Genomic DNA, 15,455 nt, shown 5'->3' with positions numbered 1-15,455 from the left:
TAGTACATGAAGTTCTTCTGTGTGAGAAGGGCTGGATCAAGCATAAATGTGCAGATCATGCTTTCAGATCACTCAGGATAATAGGAGGGATGATTTTCCTATGGATTCAGAAAAATGGAAAGAAAAAAAAAAGGGGCTATAAGGCTGGAATGAATAATTCCTTTTCTTTCCCTCCTCTTGCCATTCTCCCACCTCTTATTTTATTATTCCTACTCCTCTCTGTAGGATTGAACAGAACTTGGTTCTTGATTCACTAAGAAGCCATACTTTTGAATGAATGTTCTTTGGAAAGTGCCAGAAGATGGGTTTTGTATCTTACCACTCTCACAACCTACGGGATATCACATTTAAAAATCTGGCTGCGTTTCTCTGTCTGTAACTCTTCTATGAACTGTTACTAATGTAGTTTTTAGAAGACAATAAATACAATGTGAATGAAGCAGTAGATGGCCTGTCTGACATATATTTCCATGCAGCAACATCTGCTGAATCTGTAACTTTTCCTCTTAAGATTTTTTACAGTTTGTCACTGCAGTGCTTACCAAGAAGTCTCTATGACTGCAAATCATAGTAAGCTCACAAAAAAAAAAATACTAGTGCCATTGTAGAAAAGACCAGCTCAACATACTTCTTCAACAATCCAAGCCATTTTCAGTGCCATTCATGTCTTCAAACGTCTGTAATGCAGATTCAAAAAATACATTTTTGAACAAATTCTGATACTTTCAGTACAACCCCACTGTGGCCTCATCAGCCAACATTACAACCCCCAGGCCCAACGTCATCCAAACTCACTGCTGAACCTCACAGCAGTCAGGTCTCCCACCACCCAACCCCACTGCTGGAGCCACAAGAGTCAACCCCATACCCAGCCCTACACCATCCAATCCCATAACACCCAGCACAAATCCTGACCCCCACAGCATTCAACATCCCTCTCAAATTGAACAGGGCAAGATGCACGAGGAGCTGCTGAGTTCCCTTGGTTTCTTCAGCCTGGGGAATCAGAGAATCACAGAAAGGCTTGGGTTGGAAGGGACCTTTGAGATCATCCAGTTCCAACCCGTAGTGGGATGGTGGCAACCCAGATCAGGCTGCTCAGGGCACTGTCCAATCTGGCCTTGGGCACCTCCAAGAATGGGGCAACCAAATCTCTCTGGGCACTATGAGACCATGCAAAAAGTCAGCTCCCTCCCTGCAAGTAATGGAAGGACATACTGAGGAGTATTTTTACTTGAACAAGCCCAACTCCCTCAGCCTTTCTTCATAGGAGAGATGCTCCAGCTCTCTGAACACCTTCACAGCTTTCCTCTGGACTCAATCCATCAGCTCAGCATCCTTCTTGTGCCAGGGGTCCCAGACCGGGACCTCAGATGGGGCCTCAAAGGGGCACAGAAGAGGGAGATGACCCGCTCCCTCCTGGGCTGCGAGCACACACTGCTGGTTCACGTCCAGCTTTTGCTCCACCATAACTCTCGAGTCCTTTGCAGGGCTGCTCACACTGAGTTCTCCTTCCAGTCTGCGCACACAAATCTGGGCTTATCGGGACCCAAGTCCTCCCCTCCCTCACTCGGACAGCTCCGGCGCATGCGCACCGCTGCGACAGAGGCAGCAGCCGCCGGCATGTCGATACTGCGCATGCGCACTCAAGTGAGTACGCACGGCCGAGGCGCGGCCGCGCGCTTTAAACCGCGCGGGCGGGCTGCGCCGCCGGTGCTGCGCATGCGCGAGGTGTCAGTGGGAGTGGGCGCGTAATGGCGGCGGGCAGCTGGACTTGGTTTCGCGCCTTGGCGCTCGGCGTGTCCTTCCTCAAGTGCCTCCTCATTCCCACGTAGTAAGAAAATGCCCAGGGCTGGGGAGCGGCACGATCCCCCAGCTCCCGGGGGGACGGAGTGGCCGTTGGCTTTAACCACGGGGTGTGGGAGGCGGGGCGGTGTGGGGGGGGTGGTCCTTGTTTCTCTCAGGGCTTTGGTTGCTGAGGTGTTTGTGGTCCTGTGGCAGGTGTAAAAGGGGTTTGCCTTTGGGTCTGGAGATGCTTGCAGCCGGTTCCTTCTGGCTGTTTTGCAGGGTGTTGAAATATGTTGAAGCGTTGACGCTTTCCAGTTTATTCTTAGCTTTTTTTTTTTTCCTTCAAAAATACTGAATTTGCTTTTAAAGTGCCACCAAAACCCAGGAACTTCAGCATTAATTGTAAGCAAAGGTTGAGTTGTGGGTCATCTTGCCCTGTAGTTACGTGTGTGTGACTGCCCGGGCTTTGTTTTACTGTTGTGCTCTGAAGTGTTTCTCCTCTCAGGTGTGAATATTAATACGAACCTTCTGTAGTCACTCCACAGACTTCGAAGTGCACAGGAACTGGCTGGCCATCACACACAACTTACCTCTGTCTCAGTGGTACTATGAAGTAAGTTTGGGTGTTCAGCTTGGTCCTTTGGTGTGCTTTGGTTGTGTCAGTCTGATGCTAGAGGAGAAAACCCTTTCTTGTCAAGAAGTGCAAGGGTCACTTTGAAAGTAATGCCTCTTATTTGAGCCCTAGAATGGGGTAGGTTGGAAGGGATCCTAAAGGTCATCAAGATCCATCCCCTAGCTGTGGGCTGGTTGCTGCCCACCAGCTCAGGCTGCCCATGGCCTTTGTACTTCTAGGGATGTGGATTTCACAGAAGCTACAACAGATCTAAAAAGCACAATGCCCTTCTCTGATAGAGCAGATTCTTGTTTGCAAAACACTTTTTTCAGTGTACTCATCGCTGTTAGCCACTGAGGAACAAGAGCTTTTGTACTGTGCTTGTAAGAAGTCCACACCTGTGGAGGTGACACACTGTTACACACCTGATATTATGGCATTGTTAGTAGGAAAAGATTGCACATGCAGTCTGACTTTCTCTGTTTGGTTTCCATAAGCATTCATCAAGCACTGATGGAGAGCAGTGTGTCCATTTTTTTTCTGCATGGAGAAATTCAGTGATGTTCCTGTGCTGCGGGTGCCTTTCTTTCAGGCTGCTTCTCGGCTGCCATCTGTCACACAGAGCAGAACATAATGAAATAGCAGGAAGATTGAACCTCTACTGCTGTTTGACCAACACCTGCCTCTGATGTCACTGGCCAGCATCATAAAGTAGAAGCATTGGATTCAGAGTGACCCTCATATCTGTCAGGATGGTTGATAGCTGTACTGTGAAATGAATTCTGCATTCAGTTTTTGAGCTTTTCTGGTGTACTGTGGGCATACGTTGGTTTTAATCTAGATTTGGGTTGGAAGGGACCCCAAAGAACCATCTGGTCCAACTCCACTGCAGTGCACGGGGGCATCCACAGCTCCATCAGGTGCTCAGAGCTGTGTCCAGCCTGACCTTGGGTGTCTGCAGGGATGGGGCACCCAGCAATCTCTCCTAGACAACCTGTGACAATGCTTTGCTACCCTTACTGTAAAAAAGAGAATTGTATATCCAGTCTAAATCTCCTGTTTTAGTTTTAAACCGTTTCCACTCTATGCATCATAGTTGATCATAGGTTAAAACCCAATTATACAGGCTGACTACTTCAAAATCTCTCTTAGAGTTCTGGGATAAAGATCACGGTCTCTAGTACTTCTCCAAATGGACATCTGGGAACTGAATGTATGGGGATAAGTGACCTGTGTGGGTTAGAACTTTCTAGAAGCTGATTAAGTACTGTAAAACAAACTTCTGCAGGTGTCAGTTTGATCCCAGTAACATCTGCTTGCTGTCGGAGTGTAGGATACCTTTCAGTTTGCACACTGACAGATGTGCCTTCTTCCAACCTGCTCTGTTGCTCTCTGCCCTTTGTTCTCTGTTTCCATTGGCAAAGAGAGAACTGTTGGTCAGGATGTGCTCATTGTCTTTCTGATAACACCTTATCAAGGTTCAGTAGTGCTGAAAACCATTGGCAATGTCCACAAATAATTCTGAAGACATGACAGGACTGTGCTGGCGATTCCTCTTACAGTAGGCAAAAAAACTGAGCTATTTTTTTGTTGTTTTGAATGCTGGCTGTATTCCAAACTGAGGTTTAAGGAGCAGATGATTCTGTTTGAGTTGGGTACGGATTATCAAAGCAAAGTTTAACCTTTTTCTGCCAATCAGATGATCCATCCCTCTGCCAGTAATTCAGAACAACTCCAGTCATATCTGGCACTGTACAGCTGGCTACTTTGTTGTGAAGTAGCCTCTGTTAAATAGAGACTACTGAGATGAAGTAACGGATTTTTTTTTTTGTGATGAGCTCTACTTGAGTGGCTGCAAAGAGCCCAAATTGTGTTAACTTGGTTAATCTCATTTTGTCTTTAGGCAACTTCAGAATGGACCCTGGATTATCCACCTTTTTTTGCATGGTTTGAATATGCATTATCACATATTGCCAAGTACTTTGACCCCAAGATGTTGGTTATTGAAAATCTAAATTACAGCAGTCCTGCAACTGTCTTCTTCCAGAGATTTTCTGTCATCTTTACAGATGTTCTCTTCATATATGCAGTTCGTGAGTAAGTCTTAATGTTGTAATTTTAGGGACAGTGGGTAGACTCTTATATCTCTGAGTAACAACTTCATTATTTATAGATACAAGCATCTAACCTTAACTTTTAGCTCACTTGTCAACTGTGTGACTTCTTTGTATGTGAAACTGTAAGATATTTTTGAGCAGCAGACTCCCAGCACTGGTGAGAGAGGAGGAGCTGAAGGTTGAAGGTGATGACTTTAGATGCAGTACTTTTAGTTCAAAAGTTGATAGCAGACAGTGATAACTGTAATGTTATCATCTCAGGTGAGCCTGGGACAGAGTTTCTTACAAACTTTAATGTGTGGAAATTGCAGAATACTAATTTATTTTTTCCTGCTAAACCATGGCACTTTCCTCTCTTGATGAGTTTAGCAAAGTTCTCATTGCCTTCCAAGTAAGATATCTTTAAGTGCACTTTTCAGCTTCAAAAAGCAGGACGTTTTTCATTAGTTGTTTCAATTAAGTCTTCTGTTTCTTTTGTTATTGTTCAGGTGCTGCAGATGTGTAAATGGGAAGCGAGCTGCAAAGGATATTCTGGAAAAACCAACCTTCATTCTTGCTGTTCTGCTCTTGTGGAACTTTGGGCTGTTAATTGTGGATCGTATCCTTCCAAACCAAACGAGTTATTTGTGTTCTTTTTATTCTAACTCATTAAAAGGCTGTTGAGTGTGATTATTACTGAGCTGGTTTATGTTGTGTGGGAGATATCAAGGTGTTTTCAACCTTGGGTATAAAAATAACTCCAGAAAGTCCAATTGATGTCAGTCGGTTTGGACATAATGTTCATTGATCTAGCTAAAGAGAGCAGGAAAAAGCAACAGTCCTTCCTTATTATAGGAAGGACTGGTTCTGTCCTTCCCTGTCCTTGTCAGAGTTGCATGCTTACAGGTGGTAGGTGATAAGTGGGGACAACCATCTCCATTCATTAATCAGTGTGAGGCAGAATCTAATATTGAAAAATTCAGAAAGTGGAGAATAATCCTTTGTTTTCTTTTGCTGTGTGTGTGTCATGCTACATGTGCAGTCAAGTTACTGTGTCCCAGTGCATCCCAATAACACTCCAGGTTTAGTAGACCTTGTTTGCTTAGTTAAGATTTAGTAATGACTTTGTGTCTACGTGGAGCAAATCTGAGGCTACTTTCTTGACTTAAGTTCCATTTTAGTTTGAGTTTGATTATACATTTGAGCCCATCCTGAAATCTAGTAGTAGTGGAGAAAGCTTCCTTTCTTGCTTTCTTGACTTGAGTTCAGATATTCACTTTCAGTACAATGGCTTTCTGTTTGGCATGATGCTCCTCTCTATTGCCCGACTATGTCAGGTAAACTTGCATCAGTCTTTTTTTTATAATTATTTTTGTATATTTCTTTTAGGTACATCAGATACCTCTTCTAGGTTCAGTAGGAGTAGCCCAGAGTGGCTCAGAGTTGAGCATCTGTGTATTTCTTGAGTCTGAGGGTAAGAGGAGAGCCTGAATGTCACTGCAATTGCTTACTGATGCTGCAGCGTTTCAGTTTGCTATGAGAAAGCTAATTTCTGTTACACCTGAGCAATGTGACATGGTTTTCTGGCCTCTGATCTGCAAAACACCAGTCCTTAGAAAGTATAGCTGAAGCTGCAGAGGTGTGATGCCTATCTCAGTATCATCTGGCAATATCATTTCCTTCTCTGCATTGATTATGTGTAACAATATTGTTTGTAGTCTGAAGTCAAAGTTCATTTGTTTTTATGCTTTTGATAAATGTCAGGAGGAGCATGCTACAGAACTATTTAAAGCTATGCAGGGAGGACAAGTGGAAAAGTGTGGATTTTGTTTTTTTGTGTGTTCTTTTTCCTTTAGAAAAGATATCTGGAAGGTGCTTTTCTTTTTGCTGTTCTTCTGCATTTCAAACACATCTACGTGTACGTGGCCCCGGCGTATGGCATTTATTTGCTGCGGTCCTATTGTTTTACTGCAAGTAATGCAGGTCAGTTAGGGCTTTCTGCACTCACTTTTTGGGGATTGTGTTCAGTGGGATGTGAGGAAGGTGGAAGACATGCAGGTGCCACTGGAACAGGATGGCTGTGGGTCAGATGAAGTTTCTTCTTGGGGAGCAGGGTTGGGAAGATTTCTAAAGAAAGATCTTTAAAATGTATTTATTTATTGAGTGTTACTGTTCATAAGTAGTTATCTATTAAGGAAAAACAGGAAGGGGAAAAATATATGTAGACCTAACTGCATATGTCAGTTTGAAGCCATGGGAATTATTCTATGAAATAATCAGGTGTCAGTTTCGAAGGCCATCGTTGAGGTTCTTTGCATTTATTTTAGGAGTAAAAAAAAAGTTTGATATTCCTCACATGAACAAAGAGGGCACCTTTCTTTAAAGGGGAAAAGCAGAAGGCTGTATAATGTAGGAGCTGCCTTGTGGAAGAAGTACATGGGCCTAGGGTAAAGAAGAACGCAAGCCTCCTTTTAACCTGAAGAGGCAGGAAACACAATTGTCCTCTCTGCTTAAATTTAGAACAAAATAAAAACACTGCTGGCTGCTTCTTTTCTCACTTGTATGAAAATGCCATAGAAATTGCATTGCGTACCTTGAATTAACTAAAAACTCAAGGAAGCAATTGGATATGTTGGTATCGAGGGCTATGTACTTGTAGTAAGTGCTAGCAGGTCACTGATAGCGTGGGACGTTCTGTCTGCCTCTCCAGCTGCCACAGTAACTGCATTCATAATCCGTTTGCTTCTTGTAGATGGATCTGTGAAGTGGAGGAGTTTCAGCTTTCTTCGTATAACCCTTCTGGGATTGATGGTCTGTCTTGTTTCTGCCCTTTCATTGGGCCCCTTCATAGTATTGGTAATCAGCCCTTATCCACCTGCTACTCACCTGTCCTGTTAGAAAAATGTATCAGGATATAACCTGTCTCATCTGTTTTCTTCCATGCTTTTTCTTTCCTGCAGGGCCAGCTGCCTCAAGTGATTTCACGCCTCTTTCCTTTCAAGCGAGGCCTCTGCCATGCTTATTGGGCCCCTAACTTCTGGGCTTTGTACAGTGCCATGGATAAGGCACTCACAGTTGTCGGTACAGTATGCAAATCCTGCTACTTGGTGCTGCTTTGAAGATAGAGCTCGCTGAATTTTAGTCCTCCTTTTCCATGCAGGTAGCAAATAACACTTTCAGATTGCCTGAAATCAGCTCATGGTCCACATAGCTCTGTCCATGACGTGTTTCCAATGAGAGATCAGGAATCAGTCTTCTCTCTCTTTTAAAAAAGAAAATGCTCTTGGCCATATCCTTCAGTCCTGTTCTACAGAGCAGTTCAGTTTGGGTTCAGTTCTGCAGCTGCTTTTTCTTTATTAATATTTATCAGTTTGTACTTTGTTTGTTTTCAGGCTTGAAGTATAATTTTCTTGATCCCACGAAAGTTCCTAAAGCCTCAATGACAGGAGGGTTAGTTCAAGAATTTCAGCATACTGTCCTTCCTTCTGTGACTCCACTGGCAACATTAATCTGTACTTTCATATCGATATTGGTAAGAAGAAACATTGGCTTTGGAAATCTGTGTTTTGTCCCCAATGGCTTTTGTTTGATGCATGTGCACTTCCCATAATTTTTCATTCCAGGGCAAGACCACCTTTCATTAATACATTAGTAATGAGTTATCAGGGTAAATATTGAGTTAATGCCTTTTTTATATGCAGTATTATCTTCTAAGCATGGGTAAGATGATCTGTGGCTCTAGAACAGTTAAGAGATCAAAAGCAGTCTTGCATGTAACCCACTCTGTGCGTGCTGTGTGGTGGGAGGCAGCTGAAGTAGGGTTGGAACAGAGGTACTGATGGAACCATGTGGGCAGCTTGCTGCGTTCCTAACAGCATGACCTGTGTGCCCTGTAAGGAACATCACGCCTACAAGGGAAGAACTGAAGGTTCAGTAACTATGTGATTACAGAGCCTTCAGCTAAATGGAAACCTGCATGAGCATTTAACTGGAGTTCTTTGTTTCAGCACTTGTAGGCATAACTTCAATAAAAAGAAGAGTTTAGTAGCTTATGTTCAAAAGTGCTTCTTGCAGCACAGATGCCAGGGAGCTGCCTGTGTGACTGAGCTTGTTACCAATATATGACATCAGGGAAAAAAGTCTGAAGTCATTCAGGTTCTGTATCTGGAATCTGCATCAAAATAGATTCTGTTCCTGCAGTACTGTATGATTTATGTGTCTTATAATCACAGTTGTGTGATGTTGAAAAGCTTTTGGACAGCAGCTTGCATTCAGAATTGCAAAGCATCACTGAAGTCCTGTTTTTGCCTGTTGTTTCTAGCCCTCTGTTTTCTGTCTTTGGTTTAAACCTCAAGGGCCCAGGGGCTTTCTTCAGTGCCTCGTTCTTTGTGCATTGAGCTCCTTCATGTTTGGTTGGCACGTGCATGAAAAAGCAATACTCCTTGCTATTCTGCCTTTCAGGTAAGTGAGTTCCCTGTGTGGGAGTTGGCTGAACTGAGCCTCAAAAGAGGATCACTTGTCAATGTATTTCGTGTAATAAACAGAATGCCTTAAGCTGTGAAGTCCTACAGTGCTTCAAGAACATTAATTTCAGACATAGTAAAATGTCTTTCATTGCTGAGTGCTGTTAACGATGCATAGTGTTGCCAAGAATTGCTATGTATGGATTCAAACCCTTTGATTTTTATTAGGATAAAAGTTCACAGAAAGAAAAGGTACCCCACAGCTCTTAAAAATAATCAGTCTAGCTTCCCTGAAAAGCCTCCTTGCCATCAAGTCTGCTCCCAAGTTGTTTAGCATCTGATGTTTCACTTGGATCACACAGTGGATGAAGGCAGACTGCACAGCACACACTGCAGCAGGAAGCTCTGTAACCTGTTCATCACGTGCCTCGAGGCTTTCTCTTTCCAAGAGGAAAGTTTGGCTTGCCTGGCTTGGGGACTTTGAAATTGCTGTCATACTTAAGTTCTGCAAATGAGGTCTGAATGCAGCGCCTAGCTGTCCTAACCCAGCACCTGTTCTGATATGTGAACATCATACAGCTGGAGGATACTGTTGCTCATGTGCAACGCTACTTGTAATTGCACACAGTTGCTTTGCAATACTGTAAATACTGGGGAAAGGAAGAGATGGGGTTTCTGCTGTGGGCTTCCCTTGCTGACTTTGCTCCTGCATTTTTGTGAGGCTGACTGGCTTGGAAGCAGGAGATTCCACTACAGGTTTGGATCTGGGAGGATTGGGATGCTATGGAGCTTTATGTGACTTGTTCTTAAGTCTCTTTTGTGACTTGGCTTCAGCATTTTGCTAAAATGATTTGCTAAAAGATTGGGTAACATAAATTCTTGTCAATTTTAGCTTGCTGTCTGTTCAGAGGGCAAAGGATGCTGGCATCTATTTGATTCTGACAACCACAGGGCATTTCTCACTTTTCCCATTGCTGTTCACAGCACCAGGTAAGGTGTCTTCCTTATCTCTGTGTTACTAGTTTGTGGCTGTGCTGTTGCTTTTTGTCCCCCCAGAAATGGAGTGCAGATAATAGCTTTGGATTATTTTGTTCTAAGCTGAAAATTGCACGAGGCTGTGTGTCTTAAAAATAGTAACAATCAAAAGAACAGTGCAGAAGAGCCCTAGGCTTCAGATTGAACTGGAGGTGGGGAATCACTGTAGTCAGTGTTTGTTATCCCTCACTGTGTCACGGTTGGAGGAACTTCCCTTTGCCTGCCATAACCACGCCATGCAAAAGCAATAAAGACAATTAGAGACTACAGACCTGGTGGGCTGTTTTCCACCTGACTTTTCCAGCTGACTACTGCTTAGTGATATCAATTAAGTAAATTAAAACCCCTGCAGCAGCATCAATTAAATGGACTTCCTCAGCTATAAACGTTTCTGTTCAGCTTGGATGCAGTAATTCATTTGGGCAGCACGAGCTTGAATACTGGCACTTCAGGGTGCTGCAGTATGCATGGCACGAGCTTGTTGAATTGATTTTAAACTATACTGTGTTCCTTTGTATTTCAGAACTTCCAATTAAAGTACTGCTTATGCTGCTGTTCAGTGTTTATAGCTTCTCTTCGCTGAAATCTCTGCACAGGTAATAAAACAGATTTCATTCTGAAGCCAAAAAATAAAACCATTTCTGTTAACAGGGAAACAGTGTCATCACAGGAGACAAACAGCACGGCAAGATGATGCTGAAGGATTGAATTTTAAGCATTAAGATGATGCCTCTGTTCTGAGGAGGAAGGGCTTAAGATAGGACGTGTATAGGACATCTTTATGTTTGAGCTGAGGCAGTTATCCAAGTGCTGTCTGGGTGTAAATCCCCTCCTCCTCAGATGTGCTGGCAAAGCATAAGGGTACAACACTCCCTACTGGGATTTAACTCTGTCTTAAAGAGTATTAAGAGTGCTGAATAGAGTGCAAGGGCTTAAAACTACTGCTGTGCTTGAGCAGTGGTCCTTAGTACTTTGTTTCTGAGGGGCAGGTTATGAGCAGCACACTTGTGCAGCTTGCACTTGGGCAGCATTTGGTTGTGCAGAGCATGTTCCTGGACGTTGATCTGCTCACTTCCCCCTCAGTCCCGTGCAGTGTTTGTCTTTATGAGTCCTGTAGCCATCACGTTCCTGTCCCAAACATCTCATGACAAAGCCAAGCTGCGATGGAGGATCAGTTGGCAGTGCCATGAACTGATGCATTCACAGCATCCATCACCTGGTGGTGCTCTTTCAGTTACGCTTTTTTTTTTCCCCTTTCTATAGTGGAATCCATGAATTCCTCCTCAAGTTCCTCGGTCCCTCTGCAGGAGCTCTGTCTAGAATTTAAGCTTTTGCAATTTTCACGTTCTGAACTGTGCAAAAAAAAAACCTCCTCTCCTTCCAGAAGAGCGCAGATGTCCCTTATAAAGTGTCCTTTGCAAGAGATGCATTGATGCTGCACAAGGACTGTGGGGAGGGGGCAGTGCTTGTGGCAAGACGTGATGCTTCCCATCTTTGGATGTGAAGAAGAGATCTGTTTGGTGATTTTTCCCTGTGAAGTAAAGCAGCTGCTGAGATATTTATTTTCACTTAGGTTCATGTCTCCTGAACAAGGGCACCTTGGAACCTGGTACCAAAACAGATGATGAGGGGATGAGCTGTACTGTGTGTTTTCACACTGAAAGCTCAGAAGATGTAATTGTTTAAAGCTTTCCTGTGAGCTAGTGGGTGGCATTCTGTGTGCTGCTGATGGTGGTAGCTGGAAAGAGGGATGGTTATTTTTAGTAGCAATCTTAACACTTTTCTTCTAACCCTTTTTGACAGGAGGGAGAGGCCTCTCCTTAACTGGCTCGAAACGGTCTACCTCATCCATCTGGTGCCTCTGGAAGTCTTCTGTGAAATTGTGTTTCCTCTGACCCCCTGGAAACTGCAGTTTCCCTTTGTCCCTCTGTTGCTGACCTCTGTTTACTGTGCTCTGGGCATCACGTACGTGTGGCTCAAACTTTATGTCTCTGTCCTGTCTGAGCGATCTGTTAGACAGAAGGCTGAGTGACACCACGCTGCTGGGAGCTGCTCCCCCAAATCCCTTTGGGGTTATGGAGCACAGTGAGGGGTTGTCGTAAGGGCATAAGCAGTGCCTGAACGTGTGCTGTCTCTGTGAGGGAGGTTCCTTCCACCACTTCTGTACTGTCCAACTACGTTACCTCTGCTTGAAACACACATGGCAGTGACGTGGCGTTGCTGGAGTTAACTGCGGAGCACGATGGGTTGGCTGTGGGAGAGGTGCAGGCTTCTGTCCCGAGGAAAACCTGCCTGGCTTTCCCTGTGCGCTTTGTGATTCGCAGTTCTTGTTATTAAAAGGCAAAGGGTCATTGCTGTGTGGAGCGTTGTCACTGCGAGCTGTGGAATATGTCAATAAAGAGAATTTGGTACTTTTTTTTTCTGAGCTGGATGTTTATTTCAGGGCCGTCTGGAGCAGAAGGGATGTGGAGCTGTATCAGTTGTTCCTCTCAGCCTTTTCGCAGAGGCATTACCGTACCCGCAGTCATTTCTGCAGTCAGCGCTGCCGCCCTGAGGGACGGCCCTGCAGGGGGAGTTGTGACAGTGCGTGACAAGCACAGGATCGCTCAGGTTGGAGAAGAGCACGAGGACCATCGAGTCCAACCGTGCTGCCCTCGCTCCGATACCGCTCCGTTCCCGCCGCCGTTCGGCGGCGCTCAGCGGAACCCGCGTTCGGGGCTCCGCGGGCGGCGGAGCGCGGGCAGCGCCGCACCGCGGTCACCTCTGCGGCCGCCGCCATCATGGCGTTCCTGCCCGACGAGGCGCGCTCGCTGCCGCCGCCGCCCATCGTGAATAAGGCGTCGGTGTGGCTGGGGCTGACCGGCTGGGTGGCGGCACTGCTGGACAACGGCTTCGCCCACCGGCCCGTGCTCAGAGCGGGTGAGGGGCGGCAGGGCTGATGGGGGAGGGGAGCGCTGAAGTGAGGGGGTGAGGGGACATTGAGGGGGATATGGGGTGTGGGGAGCCCCGAGGTGAGGGGCTGAAGGGGTGTGGGGAGGCTATGAGGTGAGGGGATACTTGTGAGGGATATGAGGTATAGGCAGCCCTGGGGTGAGGGGCTGAGGGCATCTCGGGGGCATTGATCAGACTCTGAGGGGCTATGGGGTGTGGGGAGCACTGAGGTGAGGGGTCTGTGAAGGGATCTGGGGGGAAATAAGGGGGCTGTGGGGGATCTGGGGTGTGGGGAGCCCTGAGGTGAGAGGCTGAGGGGGCTGTGAGTGGGTACTGGGGGAATGTGATGGGATCAGGGTGGGGATTGAGGGGTACTGGGGGAATGTGATGGAATCTGGAGGAGATTGGAGGGTCTGTGGAGGGTATGGGGTGTGGAGAGCCCTGATGTGAGGGGCTGAAGGGCTTGGGAGGGGTACTGGGGGCATTGAGAGGACTCGGGGGGGGGTATGGGGTGTAGGGAGCACTGAGGTGAGGGGCTGAGGGGTCTGTGAAGGGATCTGGGGGGAAGTAAGGGGGCTGTGGGGGATATGGGGTGTGGGGACCCTTGAGGTGAGAGGCTGGTTGTGAGTGGGTAGGCTGTGAGTGGATATTGGGGGGATTGAGGGCCCTGTGAGGGATATAGGGTGTGGGGAGCCCTGATGTGAGGGGCTGAGGGGGTTGTGAGGGGAGTTGGGGTGTTGGGAGGGGTACTGGGGGCATTGAGGGCCCTATGGGAAATATGGGGTGTGGGGAGCCCTGAGGTGAGGGGCTGAAGGTGTAATGGGAAAGTTGTGAGTGGTTATTGGGGGGATTGTGAGGAGATCTGGGGGAATTGAGGGGGCTGTGGGGGATATGGGGTGTGGGGAGCCCTGAGGTGAGGGGCTGAGGGGTCTTGTAAGGGGTTGTGAAGGAGACTGGGGGATTGTGGGGACTGTGAGGGATATAGGATAGATCTCTGGGGGATGTGGGAGTTCCTTTGGAGTGGTCTCAGGGGTGTGGGTGGGGATATGAAGGGGATTTGGGGGATTCTGGGGGATCTCAGGGGTGTGTGGGGGTTGGGGGAGATTCTGAGGGTTGAGGGGACTCAGAGGGACATGGGGTGGAGGGAGAATCCCTGAGGTGAGGGATATGGCAGGAGGGTTGTGGGGCGACTCTGGGGGATATGGGATATGGATTCTGAGGGATGTAGAGGATTCTGGGGTTGACTGTGGGTTGTGTTGGGGATCTGAGGGGACTTGTGAGGGATTTGGGGGACTCAGTGGGAAACTGAGGTGAGAGGGCTATTGTGGGGGACTGAGGGGACTTTAAGGGACACGGAGGGGTAGAGAACTGAGGTGAGGGATGGGGGGACTGAGTCTATGGGGTTGCTCAGAGGGTTGTGAGGGGGGATATGGGGGGAAGTTGGGTTACTGTGAGAGTTATGGGGGTGGTCTGAGGGGACTGAGGGATTTGGGGGTTTCTGGGTGGACTTGGGGATATGGAGGGATTGGGGGAGACTCGGGAATATGGGGAGCCTTAAGGTGAGGGATATGGGTATGGGATGTGGGGGGTCTGAGAGGGGTATGGGTGAGGATTTGGGGGGGGGATGTGTGGGGAGAAGACGACGCTCGAAACCATTGCTTTGGGGTTTCTCCCTGGTGCAGGTGTTCACCGCCAGATTCTCTTTGCTAGCGTGGGATGGGTCGCTGGCTATTTCCTTGTTAAACACGCCGAGTATGTCCACGCTAAAGTGGACAGAGAGCTGCTTGATTATGTCAGGAGGCACCCCGAGGACTTCAAGGAGGCAGGTGGGTAACCCCTCACCAAATTCCTCAAGTGCCAGCTCACCAGGGGAGGGTTGTGCCCTCACTGTGTCCTGAGCACCCCGAGCCTGGATGGTGGGAGAGAAACTGTGCTCCAGCCAGCCTGGAGCTGACAGGGGGAGGCAGGAGATGGGATGTTGACCTTTCAAACATGGCTAACAGCGGTGACTTTAAGAGTGAGCTCTTTAAGGCAGATCTTGAACGCCAAAATGAGGCTTTCCCAACTCCACTCCTTTTGCAGAAAAGAAAAGAATAGGAGAACTTCTGGAGGATTTCAATCCCGTCCGCTGACGTCTGTGCTGAGAGCTCCGTGGGGATGCACAGCACCCAACAACCCTGTGGTAAATAAAAGAGAACCATGAGACACGGAGCGTTCTCCCTTCTGTTCCGGTGGCTGAAAGGCGCGGTGCCACCGTCACCTTGGCATGAGCCACCACTGTGCCCTCACAGCCCAGACAGCCTCAGGGGACCCCGGTGGGATTTTCCATGCAGCTCTGCGGACACACGTGGACAAACACGGCTCATGTGGGCGCAGTGGCAATAGCTGGGGGCAGTCACAGGGCCGCAGCGTGTTTGCTGCATGGGGTGAGTGTCCCTGCTGTGCACGTGGGGGAGAGCTGCCTCTGCCGTGGGTTGCAAAAGGGCAAAGGAGCTCAAATCTGTTCCCAAAATAGGAGCGGGTTGCCAC

At 47.2% G+C, this 15,455-nt stretch overlaps 2 protein-coding genes across 2 annotated transcripts; both read left to right on the top strand.

Annotated features, from left to right (window-relative positions):
- The first annotated feature begins 1,743 nt into the window (after positions 1-1,743).
- ALG8 (ALG8 alpha-1,3-glucosyltransferase) lies at positions 1,744-12,027 on the top strand. Its single transcript, XM_065729927.1, has 13 exons — positions 1,744-1,834; positions 2,323-2,401; positions 4,305-4,498; positions 5,007-5,116; positions 5,767-5,834; positions 6,354-6,480; positions 7,250-7,353; positions 7,458-7,578; positions 7,890-8,029; positions 8,819-8,958; positions 9,853-9,950; positions 10,519-10,591; positions 11,799-12,027. Exons 1-13 carry the CDS (start codon positions 1,755-1,757, stop codon positions 12,025-12,027), a joined length of 1,563 nt encoding a protein of 520 aa, XP_065585999.1. The 5' UTR covers positions 1,744-1,754.
- Positions 12,028-12,722: 695 nt separating this feature from the next.
- On the top strand, positions 12,723-15,071 carry NDUFC2 (NADH:ubiquinone oxidoreductase subunit C2). Its single transcript, XM_065730326.1, has 3 exons — positions 12,723-12,914; positions 14,609-14,752; positions 15,009-15,071. Exons 1-3 carry the CDS (start codon positions 12,776-12,778, stop codon positions 15,056-15,058), a joined length of 333 nt encoding a protein of 110 aa, XP_065586398.1. The 5' UTR covers positions 12,723-12,775; the 3' UTR covers positions 15,059-15,071.
- The last annotated feature ends 384 nt before the right edge of the window (positions 15,072-15,455 follow it).

Source organism: Cyrtonyx montezumae, unplaced genomic scaffold, assembly GCF_038088225.1.
Source record: "Cyrtonyx montezumae isolate F1298 unplaced genomic scaffold, pur_monq_1.0 scaffold_12, whole genome shotgun sequence".
Taxonomy (NCBI): Eukaryota; Metazoa; Chordata; class Aves; order Galliformes; family Odontophoridae; genus Cyrtonyx; species Cyrtonyx montezumae.
The sequence above is the reverse complement of the archived record's forward strand: the minus strand, read 5'-3'. Positions and strand labels throughout refer to the sequence as shown.

What these genes read in the sequence shown, in the direction of transcription:
- ALG8 (XM_065729927.1), top strand. Translation starts at nt 1,755, where the DNA reads ATGGCGGCGGGCAGCTGGACTTGGTTTCGCGCCTTGGCGCTCGGCGTG. An exon ending in TTTTACTGCAAGTAATGCAG is followed by an intron (nt 6,481 to 7,249) that starts GTCAGTTAGGGC and finishes TGCTTCTTGTAG; the next exon opens with ATGGATCTGTGAAGTGGAGG. An exon ending in ATTGCTGTTCACAGCACCAG is followed by an intron (nt 9,951 to 10,518) that starts GTAAGGTGTCTT and finishes TTTGTATTTCAG; the next exon opens with AACTTCCAATTAAAGTACTG.
- NDUFC2 (XM_065730326.1), top strand. Translation starts at nt 12,776, where the DNA reads ATGGCGTTCCTGCCCGACGAGGCGCGCTCGCTGCCGCCGCCGCCCATC. An exon ending in CCGGCCCGTGCTCAGAGCGG is followed by an intron (nt 12,915 to 14,608) that starts GTGAGGGGCGGC and finishes TCCCTGGTGCAG; the next exon opens with GTGTTCACCGCCAGATTCTC. An exon ending in CGAGGACTTCAAGGAGGCAG is followed by an intron (nt 14,753 to 15,008) that starts GTGGGTAACCCC and finishes CTCCTTTTGCAG; the next exon opens with AAAAGAAAAGAATAGGAGAA.